At 40.1% G+C, this 18,490-nt stretch overlaps 1 protein-coding gene across 5 annotated transcripts in view; it reads right to left on the bottom strand.

Moving 5' to 3' along the window:
* The window catches only part of USP15 (ubiquitin specific peptidase 15), an 85,355-nt gene that overhangs the window by 3,841 nt on the left and 63,024 nt on the right, over nucleotides 1-18,490 (bottom strand). For all 5 annotated transcript variants that reach the window (XM_080935010.1, XM_080935011.1, XM_080935012.1 and 2 more), the window contains 13 exons: nucleotides 16,523-16,696; nucleotides 14,175-14,333; nucleotides 13,868-14,092; nucleotides 11,234-11,317; nucleotides 11,049-11,143; nucleotides 10,764-10,955; nucleotides 9,337-9,452; nucleotides 8,890-9,162; nucleotides 8,447-8,517; nucleotides 8,012-8,127; nucleotides 7,473-7,622; nucleotides 4,233-4,336; nucleotides 2,105-2,193 (listed from right to left, as the gene is read on the bottom strand). In XM_080935010.1, the coding sequence (XP_080791136.1) occupies nucleotides 2,105-2,193; nucleotides 4,233-4,336; nucleotides 7,473-7,622; nucleotides 8,012-8,127; nucleotides 8,447-8,517; nucleotides 8,890-9,162; nucleotides 9,337-9,452; nucleotides 10,764-10,955; nucleotides 11,049-11,143; nucleotides 11,234-11,317; nucleotides 13,868-14,092; nucleotides 14,175-14,333; nucleotides 16,523-16,696 (1,848 nt within the window). The remainder of the gene's footprint in view (nucleotides 1-2,104; nucleotides 2,194-4,232; nucleotides 4,337-7,472; nucleotides 7,623-8,011; nucleotides 8,128-8,446; nucleotides 8,518-8,889; nucleotides 9,163-9,336; nucleotides 9,453-10,763; nucleotides 10,956-11,048; nucleotides 11,144-11,233; nucleotides 11,318-13,867; nucleotides 14,093-14,174; nucleotides 14,334-16,522; nucleotides 16,697-18,490) is intronic.

Here is an 18,490-nt window from a genome sequence, read left to right as displayed (position 1 = left end):
TCATATCCTAGAACCCAGCAGGCCGAGGTTAGCGAGGACTACATGGTGACGACGTTTCCTAAAAATAATCCAGTTCTCAGCCTGAACAACTAGGTTATCGCATGCTTCAAATGTCACTTTCAAACTTTCTTCCAATTTTGATAAATGACTACATTTCTACCTTTATAAGCAATTCCAGTTAGGTTTTACTAGTTCTATCCAAATATTTCACAAGCTCCTTCTCTTTTGAGAGTGATGTCAGCCTCCTGTGTAGCCTTACTGCTCTTTGACTCAATGCCTTCAACCCCCCTCACTCTAGATATCAGAGACAGGAAGGTATAATACATGATGCTGTTACACTATCTGCCAATCAACCACCTAAGAGGTGCTCAGAGTTGAACTTATAGGACAATTAGGGTGCTAATCTGACCTTGAGTCTAATTCCGTCCCCAAATCCCGATAGAAGCTTTCTTTCAGTCGTCAAATAATCTAATCCCTCAAAATGCCATGCTTTGTCATGCCTCCTTGATGAACAAAACCATCTGTGTGAGTGGAGTAGGTCAAATGCTGCCTTCACACCTGGGTTTTCTGTACTTACTTCCTCAGGCACAGCCATCCCCTTTCGGCCTCAAGAAAACGGATTTAATGGTAACTGCCATATTATGATTGTTAATTTGTCTGTATCCAGGTTGTTAAGGGTACAGACAGTGAAATACATATATACTTAGTTCATTTAGAATGAACTAAGCTATCCCTGACACACACACACACACATACACACACACACACACACACACACACTCAAATATTACTTGACTGAAGAATCACCGTTAAAGTCCGTGACAACATCAATGTCACCTTTTATTTTTGGGGATAGGCCACAACATGGCTTAAGCTTGTTTTAGAGTCCTGTTTAAGACACTATTACAGAGTGTCCTTGAATCCTGATGTGCTAAGCTGTGGATTATGGGATGTAGCACTAGATCTGGTTTATGTGGTACATGGAGACTAATGGTCTCTATCAACATTATCAGCCCCAAACCTGTCTTATAAACAAGATAAATTTTTATTTGAAGGCAGGATTAGGGCAGTTCATTTTTGGATGTTTGGGCTGAAAGATTAGAGAAATGGAATTGAAGTGTGGGAGACATACTTAATCACAGATGGGAGATGGGCTGGAGAGATGGCTCAGTGGTTAGAGCACTGACTGCTCTTCCAGAGGTCCTGAGTTCAATTCCCAGCAACCACATGGTGGCTCACAACCATCTGTAATGGGATCAGATGCTCTCTTCTGGTGTGTCTGAGGACAGCTACATGTACTTACATATAATAAATAAATCTTTAAAAAATAAAATAAGATAGAAGACAGTATAGGATTCAGCATGTCTTTTGTTGTAGATGTCATCTTGTAAGGCCATATATTGTCCAGGTATGTAGGAAAGTGTTACCATACAGGCTTGTGTAAGGACATTCTGATATCTGTACAGTGGCAACATTGCTTCAGAACACATTCTCGGGACACTCAAGCTACAAGACTGCACAGTATTCGCACAAACTCATGTCGGTGCGATGGAGGGAAAGAGAGACAAAAAGTTATTTTAGACCTAGTCATTTCACAGAGTTTATTAATATGCTTTAAGAAGCTGAATACTTGAAATATTATAAACTAATAGCTATTCTCTACTCTTTAAGTAGTATTTAGTCTGGAAAGCACAGGAGCCAGCATTTCTGACATCACGGACACATGTATCGGAAATTCCCAGCAGAAAGTTGTATTATCTGAAAACGGCAAGAAATATTCACAGTGCAACTTATGTGTGTGATGAGGAAATTCTCAAGATAAATTTTCTATGTCTTGAAGGTAGAATGAACACCGTTTGCAACAAGCTGCTAGATACGGAATCCAGTGTTTCGATGACTCTCTTTCCTTTTCTCTTTCCGAGACAGGGTTTACTCTGTGTAGCCCTGGTTGTCCAGGAACTCACTGTGTGGATCAAGCTGGCCTCAACGGACATGTGCCACCATGCCTGGCTCTGGTACATGAGCACATTCCAACTCCAGTTTCTCCTTCTGTTAGCTTACAAGCAGCCTACCCCGTGACTTCAGAAACTGAAGACATACTTACCACAATCTGGTCTTCAGATGCAGTGGAGACGCTACTGTCATCAAAATAGTACCATTTTCCATCATCTTTGTTCTTTGCAAAAGCGGTATCTAATGAAAGAAGAAAATCACTTCTGTGACTGGAACCCTCACAACTGTACTCAGTGCATAAGAGACATCCACCAAACATGCAGAGGCACAACACATTCACTTGACTTGACAAAGGCTTTGAGAATCATTTCTAGCAATTAAATGCCTAAGAAATATTTTTTTCCCTAAGTTGTAAACTTGTGACTTTTTCAGAGGAAGAAAATAATAGTTGTTTTTTTAATTCACAGAAAGAAGCCCAGAGCAGTGGCAACCAGGGCTCTGTAAGCAGCACAGCACTGTGCACCGTGCCCACATCCAGGTACCATCCCCATTCTCACTGTATAGCTACAAACTCTAGGCTTCCACAGGACAGTTTGTTCCAGGGAGTGTAGCTGTCACACAGTCGAGCTGGAACTTAAACCCAGCTTATGTCTGACACCTATGCCTGGCATCTTTGTTAAGTTTCCTGTGACATTTTCCTTCCTGACAACCTTGCTTAGTCACCTGTGGTTCTTACACACTCAATTTTTTTCTGTCTTTAACATAGTACAGAACAGGGCAAGATAAGAAGTGCTACTTTTTATTCCAGGCTCCATATAAACCACTCACTCACGACTCCGGTGAGCTAACAGGACACTTGCCAGTCATAGTTATGCAAATCCAAGGAGCCAGTTGACAGGAGGAGCTAGACACTGTGTGCTAGCACAGCCTCCCTTGAGTAACCTTCACTCACTTTTCTTCCTTCCAACCACTCAGATTCACAGTAACCAGCGGTATACATCTTTTGTCTGTGTTCTTTCCAGGACCCCACAGCCTCATGTCTTTTGTTCCGTATCCCTTCTTAAATCTGCACAGCTGAGTGAAGCCTATACTTGTGCTGAGTTTGCCAGTCTGAGCTCGAGAACTGAAGAGCAGTCAATGCACGTACAGAAGAAACATGTTCTCAGTCTTAAAGAAGATATGAAAACTATGAGATGAACTAAAGGCTTAGTAAATTCTTTGAACATATTAACCCGCCAGATCTTTGGAGAGCACAATTAAAAAGCAATGGTGAGGCAGAAATAATAAAATCAACACACATACAGCCCGTGAGCGATTATGAAGAGCCAGTCACACGGAAGCTGGGCTGTGGGTGCAGTGGGTCGACTTTCACAGAAGCAACAATGTCCAGATGTTGGCAGCAGCAGCAACAACAACAGAAAACTGATAGTTCATAATGACACGAAATAGAAAAACCTATGGGGTCAAGTCCAGATGTGGGGTAAAATCTAGTAGACTTGGGATAGTTCCCATATTGTTCTGAAAACAAAACAAAACCCAAAAGCAATGTAGCTTATTTTAGGGCTGTCGATTTGGTTTCAAAGTGAAATAATACATATAAAAAATACTTCACTTATGACTGGAATTGTTAAGAATTCTACTCAGTTAAGGAAATCAACCAGGTATTGAAAAGGGCAAAAAGACACATCACAGGAACACAGATCTGCCAGGTGGAGAGGGCACACTATGTGAAAACGCTTGGATCACAGCATAAAAAAATGACTTCTTTTCAGTCTTACAGTACAAGAAAATTAAGTGTAATTTGGAGTGGAAAGATAAATGCTATAATTGTAAATCATAAAAAGCAAAAGATTAAATAGAAAAGAGAGAGTTACTGAGATCAACAGTACCTATTGCTTAAGTTAACGAGGCCCTAAATTCAATTCCCAGCAACCACATGGTGGCTCACAACCATTTGTGATGGGCTACAAGCACACAGGTAGACAGAGGCTGTGCACACAATAAATCCATCTCGTAGAAGAACACCGATACCGGAGGGAAGGTGAAAATGAATAGGACAGAGCCTTAGACAGACAACATGCGTCTCCCTGGCCTTCAGCCGAGGAGCATTAACTATTCCTTTGTAGAACTGGTTTTTAAAATACAAACTATACAGGTGACTCATTCACTTATAAGTATGAACAATGATTCATCTGATATTTTATCTACTTTTAAAAAGAATTATGTTTCAGGAAAAAGTGTACAGAGTGGAAAAGGTTAAAATATAAAATGTCACTTACAATGTCCTCCTCCCATCCCTCCATAGTGGTTGGAAACAGCAATCAAATTATAGCGGCAAGGGCCTGCATTTGGGTTAATTAGGAATTCTGACATATCCAAGTCACTGTTTAAAAAGGAAATCAGAGGTGAGGCATGCTTTCTTTGAAAGTGGTAAAATATTTTTCTTTTAAAGCGATAAATAGTGCCTTCTGCTAATGCAGACCCTCCTATATGTGCTCATGCAGACACACTAATACATCAACAACAGCAACACACACCCCTCCCTCATATAAGAAATTACCTAGCGATGACTTACCAAGTAAATTATACACGCACCCCTGAAATTTTAGTGTCTTGGGAAATCCTTGTTTAGGGGTTAATAATTCAACACTGAATGTTATTCTGATTACTGCATTCATGCTACCATATTAACTTTCAGTGTTGCAGAGGAAAAAATTAAAATGAAAAGCGAAAACCAACTTTCTTATGAATATTCATAAATTAAAAATTTGGAGACCACCCCCCCCCCCCCGTGCCACTTCCGTAGCCAGTCTAACCTCTAGCCGCACTCTACACAGTGCTGCACATTCACAGGGCGGCTCCATCCGGCAGACACCAATGGACCAACTGTGCAGTGCTTGTTTCCACTTCACACATTTACAACCCAACATTTAATTGCACTTAAATCTCAGGAACAACATGGTGGGGGGGGGGGGGAGGAAAGACTGTAGGAGATGTCTTATAATGACAATAACAGGGGTGGCAATGCTGGAGAGACCACTGGCTGCTGTTCTAGAGTGTCCAGGTTCAAGTCCCCACAGTCACTGCACACATGTGCTGCCTAGCCCTAGGAGGCAAACCATCTATGAAGTAAAAATAAATCTTAAAGACACTATCATGAAAACAAAACGGCAGTCAACAGAGACCAACCCCACATCAGATAGAGGCCTAAAATCCAAGGTATACAAAGAACTCACAAAGTGAGATACCAGAGAATCAAACTAAGCTATTAAAAAATGGGGTACAGACTTAAACAAAAATTCCTCAATTGAGGAATATCGAATGGCTGAGAAATATCTGAGGAAGTGCTCCACATCCTTAGCCATCAGGGAAATGCAAATCAAAACAACCCAAAGATTCCACCTCACACCAGTCAGATTGGCCAAGATCCAAAACTCAGATGACAACAGATGCTGGCGAGGCTGCGGAGAAAGAGGAACCCTTCTCCACTGTTGGTGGAGTTGTAAACTAATACAACCACTCTGGAAATCTGTCTGGCTATACCTCAGAAAATTGGATATAGTACTACCTGAAGACCCAGCTGTTCCACTTCTGGGCATATACCCCAGAGACACCTTAGTACACAACAAAGATATATGCACCACAATGTTCATAGCGGCTCTATTTATAATAGCCAGAAGCTGGAAAGAACCCAGATGTCCTTCAGAAGACGAATGGATACAAAAATTGTGGTACATATATACACAATGGAATACTACTCAGCCACCAGAAACAATGACTTAACCAAATTCTTAAGAAAATGGCTGCATCTAGAGAACATCATCCTGAGTGAGATAACCCAGTCACAAAAGAACAGACATAATATGTAGTCACTGATAATGGGATACTAACCCCAGAAAGCTCTGAACACCCCAGAAACAACCCACAGACTGTGTGAAGATCAAGAAAAAAAAGAAAAAAAAAAAGAATATATTTTAATTAAAATAGAACTGTATCACACCCCCTTTCCTTCCTACAGCCCCTCCCAGTTTCTCTCCTATCTCCTCAAATTAACAACCTCTTTTCCTATATTATTGTTACATATATACATATGTGTATGTATATGTACCCACAAATACTTAATTACAACCTTATAAAATGTATTTGTATACCTTTTTGCAAAAATGCTTAAAAATCTGTACATTTATCTTTGTTTTTTAAAATAAAGTTAAAAAAATCTATAGTAAAACAAACAGCTAGGAGAGCAAAAAGGTCAGAGGGTAGGGAGAGGTCTCAGAACAAAAAAAAAAAATTTCCTGTACTTCTTTAAAAAAATAAATCTTAAGAACATGAAGGGGCGCTGTGTGCAGGAGGGTAGGTTTGTAGGAGTTGAGAAGGGTATTAGTAAAGATATTAAAATGTAAGATTTCTATTCTATGCTGTGGTCTGAATGACTTACACATTTGAAATGGGTAGCATCTTTTGAAGACAGCATATTGTTCATTACCTATTGTGTGTAAGTCAACAACAAAACCACCTTACTTCTGGGCATTGTTCTTATGCTTGCATCATTAAAAAGTGATAACGTTTCTCAATTTTAAATATACTGCTTCTGAATCTAGCTTTCCAATACTACACTGTTAAAGTGACATACTCAGGAAACATCATGGCTTGGTATTGAAGAGAAAAATGCCTTACTTGGTTTTATAGACGAATGGCCACGGCTCCAAGGCCGGGGAGAGGAGGTGCAGCACACTGACATGCTCAGTGATTGCAACACGTTTTCAACCAGACACTGTCTTCCCCTTCACCTTCCCAACGTCCTTCCAACTACCTCAGCTAACGTCTACTATTTCAAGTCAAATCTGGCACACAGGGTCCTGAAAGACACTATCATGTCCTCTTACACAGCACAGGGTCCTGCTCTTAGCCGTGTAATCCAGTGTGGAAGGCAAATACAGGGCGCACTGCTCACTTTCTCGATCTCCAATTCTGTGCAGTAAAACCAACCAACCAACCGACCGACCAACCAAAAAAACCCCACAAAGATGTTGGCTTCAGATTTATCAAAGTTAATTTTTATCTTTGCCCTCAGATTGTTCTCTTTTTACACATATGATGTCATACCATAGAAGAAATGTCAGGACAGCATCTAATGTTTTACTCTAAGCCTTCCCTAAACCTTTTGTATTATTTTAGGATTTTTCTTGAGAAAAGCATATTTAGGAGTGATGAATGATGATAAAGGAATTATTAGGAAAGCAGAGCCACTAAGCCCACACAGTATCTTACTGATGCTACCTGAGTTACAATGTATCTTAAAAACAAACAAAAAAACAAAAATTACGTCTTTTTCTTTGGTCCATGAAAAGTCTCTATGAAAAAAATTGCAAATATTAATTCTAACAAATTATTAGAACTACTCAAAACTTTAATGTTTAAACTGGTCTAATTATACCTGATGTCTACTAATACAAAATAAGGAAATCATCACATACATTTGCAAAAGAAGGCGGTTGTTTACTGAGTAGTTACCTTACCTGGTGGGGAAATCGACTAATGTGTCCAGCTTGTCCCTCATGTAGCGGCTATAGGAGAATCTCTTGAGATGCACCACGAGAACTGGAGGCAGGGACCACAGGTCTAGTTTCTTTGTGGCCTGCTGATGCTCTTTACAATTTGGACAATACCTATCAAGAAGGGAATCAGGAGGCTTGACAGAGGCATAACCATGACTGGATTAATGAAAACTATGAATCAAAGTCTCCATCTTATCAGTGAGTAATTACTGTATATCTAACTACATTCCTCACTACATTAATCTCCTACATTTTCAGATAAGCTATATAAAGATTCAAAGAAATGATAAAAGTGGTTTATTAGGAAAAAGAAAATACAGTCATGAGATTACCACTCTGATACTTTATGAAAAGATATCAGCACCCCTCTTTAGACTAGGCTTACTCTATAAAAACACCTCAAACATCAAACAAAATCAGTACGTGGCCAGGACGCTCGTGGCCACCATGCTCAGCACAACCCAAGGGAGGAGGCAGACACACTCAGTTTAGTGTCTTACCAGGGATCTTCAGCACCTAGTTTCTCTTTTGTTGTAAAAAGCTCAATGCAGTCTTTTAACTTCACAAAGGGCCTTTTTGGAGGTTTATATTCCACGCTTTCATGTTTCTCAAAATCCTAAAGAGAAGTATTTCTTGAGTTACGAGAACAAGCAAAACAAAACTACTCTTAGTCACACATTCCCAATGTCTAATGACAACACAAACTTCCAGAAGCATCACACACTCATGTCAGCTGACGGGTGCATGCAGCAACCCGAGTGAACTTCTGGCTGAATAAACTCATGGAAAAACCTTCAAGACTAAAAAGGCTAACTTTGCTTTCTGCTAAAATCAACATATTTGTAGAAGACAGGGTAGAAAGAAGAGTATCACTGATTCTTAGTCACATAGAGAGAGAGAAGACGATGAGGTCAGGAGGCAGGGGGAGGCCTCACCTCTGCAGCATTCTCATCAAAATATCTCTTCTTCAAGTCAGGGTCCCAGTCCAAAGCAAGAAAAGATCTTTCTGAGGTGGAAATAAATTTTTTTCGTTAAAACTGTTGTAAGCTTTAAATGTTAAAATAAACAAATCTTAGTGCTAGCATATACACCACAGCAAAGGAACTGCCATGCTTTCTACTTGGACCAGCTGGTCAGGGGAGCACTAGGGCTGTTCCCATGCCACTGACATCAAGACTTAAGTGACACAAGGCGTGAGTACATATAGACTTAACCCACTTTGGTAAATACTGTTATTTACCACTAAAGACATTAATTATTACTTATAGGTAAGTAAACATACTTTTATTCATGACAGGTCTAAATTTCACGGTCTCTCACATGAAAAACAATTTGCTCTGCTCAAGTTCAGTGTTCAATCTGCTTCTTAGATACTCACCATCTAGCCGAAGCTGCCTATCATCAAATCTGATATGCCTGGTGTCATCTTTGATGTAGTTGATATCAGTGTTGCCTAAATTATTGAACTGGAATGTAAACAATCGCTTTTTGTGTCCCGTAAGTTGGCTTTTGCATGTTTCCTCAGTACACAATCCATTTTCAGAATCGTTATCTCCTCCGACTGAATCTTCAGACTGACTGTTCTCGTTCTCTGAGGGAAGCTCTTGATCCTGGCTGGACTCATCGTCTGGTTCATCTGTTTCCATTTCACCTTAGTGTAAGTAAGGAGACCTTTAAATAAACCCCGCATTACATTTCAAAATCACCAGCACTGCCTTTCCGTATCTACTCATGTGCTTTAGTTTAGGAATCCACATGGTAACCTTGTCTTTGAGACAATACTGTCTAGGTCAGAAGTACCGAGAACATGACCAGGAAGTCTTACTTGGTGAACCTTCTTCATGTATGCCATTTGGACCATTCCCATTAATATTCTGGTCCTCACAGCAACGCAGGGGTCCATCAGTTTCTTCAGTCTCTGTAGACATCTTAACATACCGGCTACAAAAAAGAAAAAAAAAGAGCTTGCTATAAAAGTAACTTTCCATTTTACTTAAGAAAACCAGCTGCTTCAACTCAAACTGAAGACCTCACACTTTAATTAAAGCTGAGTAATAATCTGTATTTGTGTGGTTTTTAATACGAAAGGATGACTATTTACTTGAAGGCTTGTTTGTTTGTTTCTGAGACAGGTCTCACTGTATATGAGGCTGGCTTAGAGCTCTATGTAGACCAGGCTGGAACCGCACTCACAGCTCTCCTGGCTCTGCCATCTCAGTTCTGGAATTAACAGTGTGCCATCACACCTGGCTGCTGTTGTGTGTGTATGTGCGAGGGCATCAAATGTATGGAGATGGAGGCCCAAGGACACTTGCAGCCACTGTCCTCCCTCCTACCACACGGGCGTCAGGAACTGAGTGTGGGTTGCCAGCCTTACCCACTGAATTGTCTCTTCATCTTGAGGTTTTCCATGTTTTACATATTAAAGGTTCAGAACAGTGGGTCATTTCTCAACTTAAAACAAGAACTTCATAACCAGCTGTCATTTAGACGGTGTGCACTGTTGCCAGGGAGAAAGACTTCCGTCTGTGTACTGGTATCTTTATACATGGGGAATAAATTACCATGGTTTGGTGTATTTGAAATAATATAAAATATGTCAGCTATAAAAAATAAAAGAACGGTGTCTAACAATATTTGCCATTACCTTATTGACATTAAGGTTTATAAAACAGCTGTGTGTGTGTGTGTGTGTGTCATCTGTTAATATTGCTGTGAAGTGCATAAAAAGGGCCATCTGAGATTTGCTAAGATTTCTATTCCGAACTAATATTAATCATTTGCCAACTAAAACAAACTGCCTTCCCACTGGTATAAAACAGCTAAGAACTGTGTTTTTACATTTGAAATAACATCAGTAATAAATTTGATGTGACCAAGTCAATGAATGAGAATGTAATTTTATTTTATTATTATCTTGGGCATTTTAAAGCACTCTTTTTTTTTTTTTTTTTTTTTTTAAAGCCCAGGCTGTCCTTGCTATGTAAAAGAAGCAGAATACCAATCCTTGAAGGTCCCAACTCCTTGTCAGAAGTGCTGGGTTATAGGTGTGCAACCTAAGACCAGTTCGTGAATGGGTCACACCTAAGGATTAGACTGCATCCCTGGTTTTAATCAGCTTTCTACCAGGCTCACTATCTATGTAATTAAAGCCGAACAGACGTTTGCTTCACACTCTGGAAGTATGGTGCTTGACTTCCTTTAGATATCTTATCATGATTATTTGTATAACTAGACTGATTTGGCACTTACCACATTCTCAAGAGTAGGAGATTATAGAGTTTATCTTCAGTGTTGTTTCGTGGTACAGCCATGAGAAAGGGCTGGCCGAACAGTGAAGAGCCAGTGTGGTGAGTGTAACTCGAGTGTCTGAATTTTTCTCGTAGGCAAACAGGAATAACCACATGTTCTGTGTCTTCTGTCCTGTTGATGTTAATTTCAAACCTACAAGGACAAGAATGGCCATAAACTTTAAGTTCTGTGTTAGTTCCTTCGATTTCCCCCGAACATCAGACTATGAATGGATCTTACACTTACACATAAATGTCATCTCGCTCCATAATACTGCTCAGATTTTCATCCACGGCAAATATCCTGTGGAATCTATGATTGTATATGTCAGTGACTATCATCTACAAGGAAATAAATGTCTATTAAGCTGGTTTTACAATACTGAGAAACAAAAGACCAATGTACAGATGTTAATTGCAGAAACACCTCACCTTATCTGCAGGTACTCCCGACAAAGCAGACAATGCTGTACAAAGATCTAGTATATTTCCAATTTTGGGCACAATGACTTTGTACTAAAAAGCAAACAAACATTTGTAATGAGTTTATTCCACTGGAACAATGATAAGCGATGAGCCTGGGCTCCCAGAGCATTTCTCTCAGCCTGTGAGTGCCTGGGTGAGCATGGCCTTCAGGACAGCGTAGCTACTTGTGCTCCTCCTTGGCTCAGACTCACAGCCTGCCTCTCCTTGCAGCCGTCTCACCTCTGCTACCTTCAACTAACAGGTCACTTGCCTATTCTTGGGTCCGTCCTTAGGATGGATTTCTCTCCGATATTGTGAAGACCTTTTGCCATAATCCTATATTGCTTTTCCTCTGCAGCTTCCCAGCTACAAAACTTGGTTCTATTTTTTGCAGAACTGTGGTGGTTTGAGTAAGAATGGCCCACAGGCCCAAGCTTGAATGCTTAATTATCAGGGAGTGGCACTATTTGAAAGGATAGGAGCTGTGACCTTGCAGGATGTTAGGGATTGGCTTTGAAGTTTCAAAGGCTCAAGGGCTCTCTTTCTTCCTGCTGCCTGTGGATCCAGACCTAGAACTCCTAGGTACTTGTCCTGCATCATGTCTGCCTGCATACCACCTTGTTCTCCACCATGGACCAAACCTCAGAAACGTTAAATGAGCTGCCACTGCCCAGGAACAGTCTGTTACTCGCTTGTTGCACCTACAGGAACAGTTTGAGAGCTCCACCATCCTTTAGCTTTCTCATCTCAGTAGCTCAAACTTCTTGCAGGAAACCGAAGTTGCTTTGATTAGGGGAGTCTAGTTTGAATCCAGAGGTGGTTGTTCCTCTCTCTGAGCCTATGGGAACACACACCTGACCACAGCACCCAGGCTTGAATCCTGTCTTCTTCCATACTCCAGACCTAGCGATTTCCCCTTATTTACTTACCTTGACTGGGTGTAAGTGCTGAAATACATAGTTTACAAGAACCCAATAATCCCAAGCCCAAACCTAATCAGTCCTTGCCTGCATTCCCCTAACACTGCCCTCATCTCCTGGAGCCCACAACTCAATGTGTAACTCAAGCAGTTTCTCTTCAGCCTCAATACACAGACTCAAAGACTGCTGAGGGTCCCCTTAGATTTTCCTCATGGATCCCAACAGCGGCAACACTGAGCATACATTCAGGCTTTCCTAGAGCTCTTCATCACTTTCAATGAAGGAGCTGTTTAGCTTTAAGAACACCACACAGACACTGTTCTTACTAAGGGGCAGTAAAGGTAGTTTTTGTTCACAAGGACCTGTCACACAGACTTCACCTCTACCATGGATCTACGAATCTGAGGTATTTGGCTAGACTCTAAGCTAAGAATTTGTAGAAAATAATCTAAGAGTCAGAAGCAAATCTGCTTTATTTAGGGAAAAGAGCACCGAGTGAGTCACAGATCTGGATACACTTTTGCATTAATATTGACACAGCACAGGGAACACAAGCTCCCTGCCTACAGAGAGCCAGTAGGTGAGAAAGGAAGAGCAAGTGAAACTAAAACTTTTGAGGCACTGCTTCAGAGTTTAGAGGAGCTAACTGTCACTAGAAGGGGGTCAAATGTAAAGGAATAACTGATGTAAAAACAGAAAATGTAGCATTTTCTCATAAAACACTGAGGCATCCAGCAATAGCACACGGCAAAGGGATCAGGCCACCAACTGACACGAATGTGTGCCACAGAGATTTTGCATAGAATAAGCAAAGCATAATACTTAAAGTATTAAAGACTAGAACAGCATCTGACAAGTGTTATCATTATTCATGTTGTATTAGCTGTGTCTAAGTGTGTGTCACATCATGAGTGCGGGAGTCAGAGTGGAATTGTGGGAGCAGGTTCTCTCCTGCCACCAAGCTAGTGATTGAACACAGGTCTGTCAGGTTTGGCAACAACAGCTTTTACCTCACTGCTGGCCCTAAACCAAGTATTTTTATACAAATTTTTTATTTCTCATCAAAATTTTGAAATGCTTGAAGATTACTTCTACTTATGCATGATCTTATCATGAATTACAATGAATACACTAGATAATAAATACATAAGACACATGCAGAGACTATAAACCCTACAACAATGAATTTGACTAGGGGGCACTAGAGTCAGCTCAGTGGTTAAGAGCACTGGCTGTTCCTCCTTTAGAGCACCTAACCATCTAATACTCCAGGCCTAAGGGATCAAACAACACAGGTGGCACAGACATATACAGGCAAAATACCCATACATATAAAATAAATACATTTAAAAATTCTTGATAGAAAAAATGCAGACATTAATACTGTTGTTAATCTTTCTAAGCGAATGTTCATTCCAAACTGTAAAACAAACAAACATCTTGGTTGTCTTTGATATGACAAATTTGATAAATTTGTTTTTCTATGACATCCTTCAACTTCACTTAATTCTAAACAACTGTAACTTCCACAGTATTTAGCTTATAAAATCTATTATCCAATACATTTTATTATTGATTTTATTTACTTTAGTATTATTTTATTACTGGGGAAACAAATTTTAAAACAGTCCCATCACGAAGTAAGTAAAAACAACAAATGCAGAGAAAAGTCTTCACTTACTTGCATAGGTTTAGCAAGTGGATCCATCCTAACTAAATAGACTTCCAGGCTACGTTCTTTTTTCATAGGCAACGGAAGTGTCAAGTAACAGAAAGGGTCAAAGGTCACCGAGATCTTAGCACACTCAGGACACACTAAAGTAGACTTGAAAAGGCCATGAAATATATCTACTATGATGGAATCATTTCTTTTTAAATGGTTCTCCCAGGCTTCTTCAGCAACCACCTACAGAGGACACAGACAGTTACTAGGAGGTGTTAGAAATTGGAACAATGAAGGCAATGACTGATGAACCTCATTCCTTTACCTTGTCTGGCCTCCCGTCAGCATCTTTTAACTGGATGTATGGTTTTTTCCTGATTCTATTCAGATCCTCATGTAGTCCGTCCAATAGGAAAGCTAGTAGTTCTTGGCAGTCTTGCTGCTGATACCCAGAGAACTGGGGTGCAAAACGTCCTACTTGTGTCTGTAAGACAAGCAGAGTCACAGGACTGGCTACAGACAACAGGTTCCTTCAAAAGCACACGGCTGTTCTCACTTTACCATTGATTATAAATTACTTTTATGCCCCGAGTCAAGCTGTGATATGTCAGCCTCATTTGCAACTGTCTTGGTGTTTTCTCTTCCTATTTCAGTGCTTTCCTGCCAGGCTAGCTAGTGCCTGAAGCAGTTCCCAGACTGTGTGCTGAAGGTGTTGTCTAGAGTTCACACATGCAGGGGCAACCTTGTATTTTACGGGGAAAATATAACCAGATACATTTTTAAAGCAATGAGTTATAGGGTTGTTTGTGTCAGCCATATGTAATAAATTCCGAGTTCTCAAACACACACACATAAAACAGAAGATGTAGTCAGTGACTGGTGGAATCAATCTCACATTTCCCTAGGAATGTGCTTCTGTATTTGCTCATTTACTTTGTGATAACTTTATACAAAGTGACCTGTGAAGAATCAAAGCTGGTGCTCTGCTGTACTGTCTTGGCAGCATCTGCATACAGCACCGCCTTGGCTGGAGTCACTGTAAGAAGTAGCTACCATGCACAGCCATCTCTTCAGCTCTGATTCATTTTTTTTAGAAACAGCTAGATGATTAACAAAATATTTCTTAGTAGGTGTTCTAGGAATGCCACCAACCTGTAAAGACTATGGGTCACAGTAACTTCTCACTAAAGGTAAGATCTAAGTAACTACCTCATATATACAAACACCCATGTGTAAGAACCAGATTGAAAATACAATCAGTGATTATTTGATGGTTGTTTTGTAAATTAGCTTTATTCTGATTTTTTTTTTATAGTCTACAAATGGCCACAGGATAAACTATATTCCTCAGACTTAGTGGCATGTCCAAACAAAGCACTTCACAACACATAGAACATTCAGATAGGGTTTACAGAGACAGTCTAAACAATGCTAAACCATATCAGTGTAACTCTGTGTGCGTGCGTGCGTGCGTGTGTGCGTGCGTGTGTGTGTGCTCGAGCGCGCACCCACATGAAAGCAAATGCCCACGGAGGTCAGAAGGGGGCATCAGATTTACTTCAGCTTGAGTTAGAAAGGCATTCTAAGCCACCTGATGTTGGTACTGGAAACCAAACCCAGGTCCTCTGGGAGGGTAGCAATTGCTCTTAACCTCTAAGCCATACCTGTCTAGGCCATTTCTAGACATTAAGAAAACAAAGCCCATGGGAGTTCTGGAAGGTTTGGTTGGTTGATAATGTTGTTCTTCCCATGAGGTTACAAACCCTTTTAGCTCCTTCAGTCCTTTCTCTAGCTCTTTCATTGGGGTCCCCCTGTTTGGTCTGATGATTAGCTGCAAGCATCCTCAACTGTATCTGTATGACTCTGGCAGAGCCTCTAATGAGGCATCCATATCTGGCTCCTGCCAGTAAGCATTTCTTGGCATCAGCAATAGTGCTTGGGTTTGGTGGCTGCATATGGGGTGGATCCCCGGGTGAGGCTGTCTCTGAATGATCTTTTCTTCAATCCCTGTTCCTCTATTTGACCTGTATTTCCTCCTGTGAGTGGTTTGTTCTCCCTTCTAGGAAGGACTGAGGCATCACCATCTTGGCCTTCCTTCTTTTTGAGCTTCATAAGGTCTGTGAATTGTTTCTTGGGTATTCAGAACTTTTTGGAGTTAGTATCTGAAATCAATGAGTTCATACCATGTGTGTTGAACACAAACCACTGAGCACACATGGAGAGACCCATGGCTCCAGTTGCATATGCAGTAGAGGATAGCATTGTCTGGCATCAATGGGAGAATATGCCTTTGGTCCAGTGAAGGTGTGTTTTCCCAGTGTAGGGGAATGCCAAGGCACTGAGGTGGAGAGGGTGATTGGGAGAGGGAGCACCTTCATGGAAGCAAGTGGAGGGGAAGAGGGGGAGATGGGAATGGGGAGAGAAGGGGATAACGTTTGAACTGTAAATACAGAGAATATCTAATAAAGTAATAAAGTAATAATAACAATAATAATAATAATAATAATGAAAATAAAAAGCCCTAGTCACCCATCTTGCTTTATGCCATGGGTGTCTGTGGGAGGCCAGGAGAGACTATGATGGGACTCTCACCCCACAGCTTGAGGAGTTTGCTTTTTGTTGATCCTCTGGGGACACAAGCACACTTGCTGAGAGTAAGTTTACCACACTAACCTTAAATGCTCTTGGAGTGACGTAGCTAAACTTTCCAGACCACATCTGCTTGATGAGCTCGGCGTATGATTTAGCTATTTCACCTCTCATTCCTAAGGGATTGTCAAAATTCAGCTCTTCTTGGTACTTATCATTGAGGAAATATTCAGTGAGTGGAGGCGTGTTGCTCAAACACTACAAGGAACAAAACATAGCTTAAAGTAGAAGAAACCACATGCATACTTAAAATGTTAAAATGAAGAGTGAAGCAACTCAATTTACTGTCACATACACAGGGAAATATAAATGGTTCCTTGTGCCGAGTAACAGTTAAACACTCAAACTAGGCATTCAGATTACTCACTTCCCAAATTTTCTGTCAGTTACTACTAACAAACAAAACCACTAGTATTTGTCACAGCTAAATTTGTTTCTGTTAAAATCTGCATAATTTTAACCACAGCAAACTACCTGTTAACTGGGAGAGAAGCTCAGTGTTTTCTTTCCTCCCTTTACTTGCTTGGTAGAAACTATGAACTGTCTGAGCATCCCAGGTACCTGAAAAGTAGCCTGAGTAGGTAAAAACCAAGATGGGGTGCAAGCAAAAAGCAAACAAACAAAAAAAACTCAACTTAAAAGAGGAATGGATGGTTTGTGGTATCCATGAACGCAAATCACTTGCAGATAAGAAAATATTTGGAAAAAATTACATTTGTACTGAACAATTTTTCTTGGTTATTATACTTTAGTCAGTACAATATAAAAGTATTATAAGGAATCTAGAGATGATTTACAGTATACAGTAGGAGATACACAGGCTATGTGGCAGCCATAAACCTCTTAATATAAAGCACCTGCGTACCTGTGGGTTTTGATGCCAACACCTCACAGATACCTCACAACAACTGTACTGCTGCTTCTGCAACCAGCGCCTGATGATGAAGGCGCAGTTCTTAAACCTGTCCTTCAGCTGGCCGTGGTGCGTAGGAAGGGCAGTACTGACCACGAAACCTACTGAAAACAAACTTTAGGCAAACTCTGGATATATTCTTTTGAAACTCTTAATACAATAGCAATCTAATTTTCGTTTATAAAAAACTGCAAAGTTTTTCTCCAATTCTTTATTTTAAATAAATTCCTAATAAAAAATTAAAGGATAGTAAAAATATATTTTTCCTCAACATTGTATTCCAAAATTATAATATTATATAATATTCCAAAAGTATTTGGAATAATTTTAAACTGATGGTGCCATATGATTTCACCCCAGAGAGAACACCATGTTGCTTTATTAATATTTCAAATATGCAATGTCTCCCATACATATATAACCAGGTAAGTCATATAAATACCTATACACATATTTTTATGTAGGAATGTATGTGTCTTAGAGTCAGTCAAAGTGCTGCATGACAAACCAGATGCTTGCATGTAAAGTCTTAAAGATCCATTTTGTTGAATCTCAATTAATATTCATGGAAATCAAAGTTTTGGAGAGCTGGTATGGCACCAAGTTGCATTAAATTAAATAGGCTTTGTAGCTATGAAAAGTTCAGCTTGCTGGGTGTTCATACAAGTACTTTAAATATGACTGTGTTACATAGTCCGGCCAAAACATCAAAATAAGCATCTTTTACGTTTATTTAGTTCTTTCAAGTAAATTATGTTTCTCATATTTTAGTCTCAATTTTTATTTTAAAAAGTATGTTTACTGAATAGTCTTAATATCCCTACAATCTGAATGCTGTCTAAATTGAGTGGCACCCCATCCCTCACGATGAACTTGGAACTGACCTGTATCACAGAAGTTATTGTTCTGACTCTCCCTCCCCTCTGAGATCCCTGAGCTGCCAGAGTAATGGGGTTATTCTGAGTTCCAACCTCCCCACTCCCACCCTCTTCTGTACTTTTGATTTTGAGACAAGATTTTAAGTTGTCTAGGCTGGCCTTGAACTCACTCTGTATCACAAACCCTTGAACTTTTAAAAT

Source organism: Micromys minutus (assembly GCF_963924665.1).
Source record: "Micromys minutus genome assembly, chromosome: 22".
Classification (NCBI taxonomy): Eukaryota; Metazoa; Chordata; class Mammalia; order Rodentia; family Muridae; genus Micromys; species Micromys minutus.
Note: the sequence above shows the minus strand (reverse complement) of the source record. Positions and strands in the feature narration are given on the sequence as shown.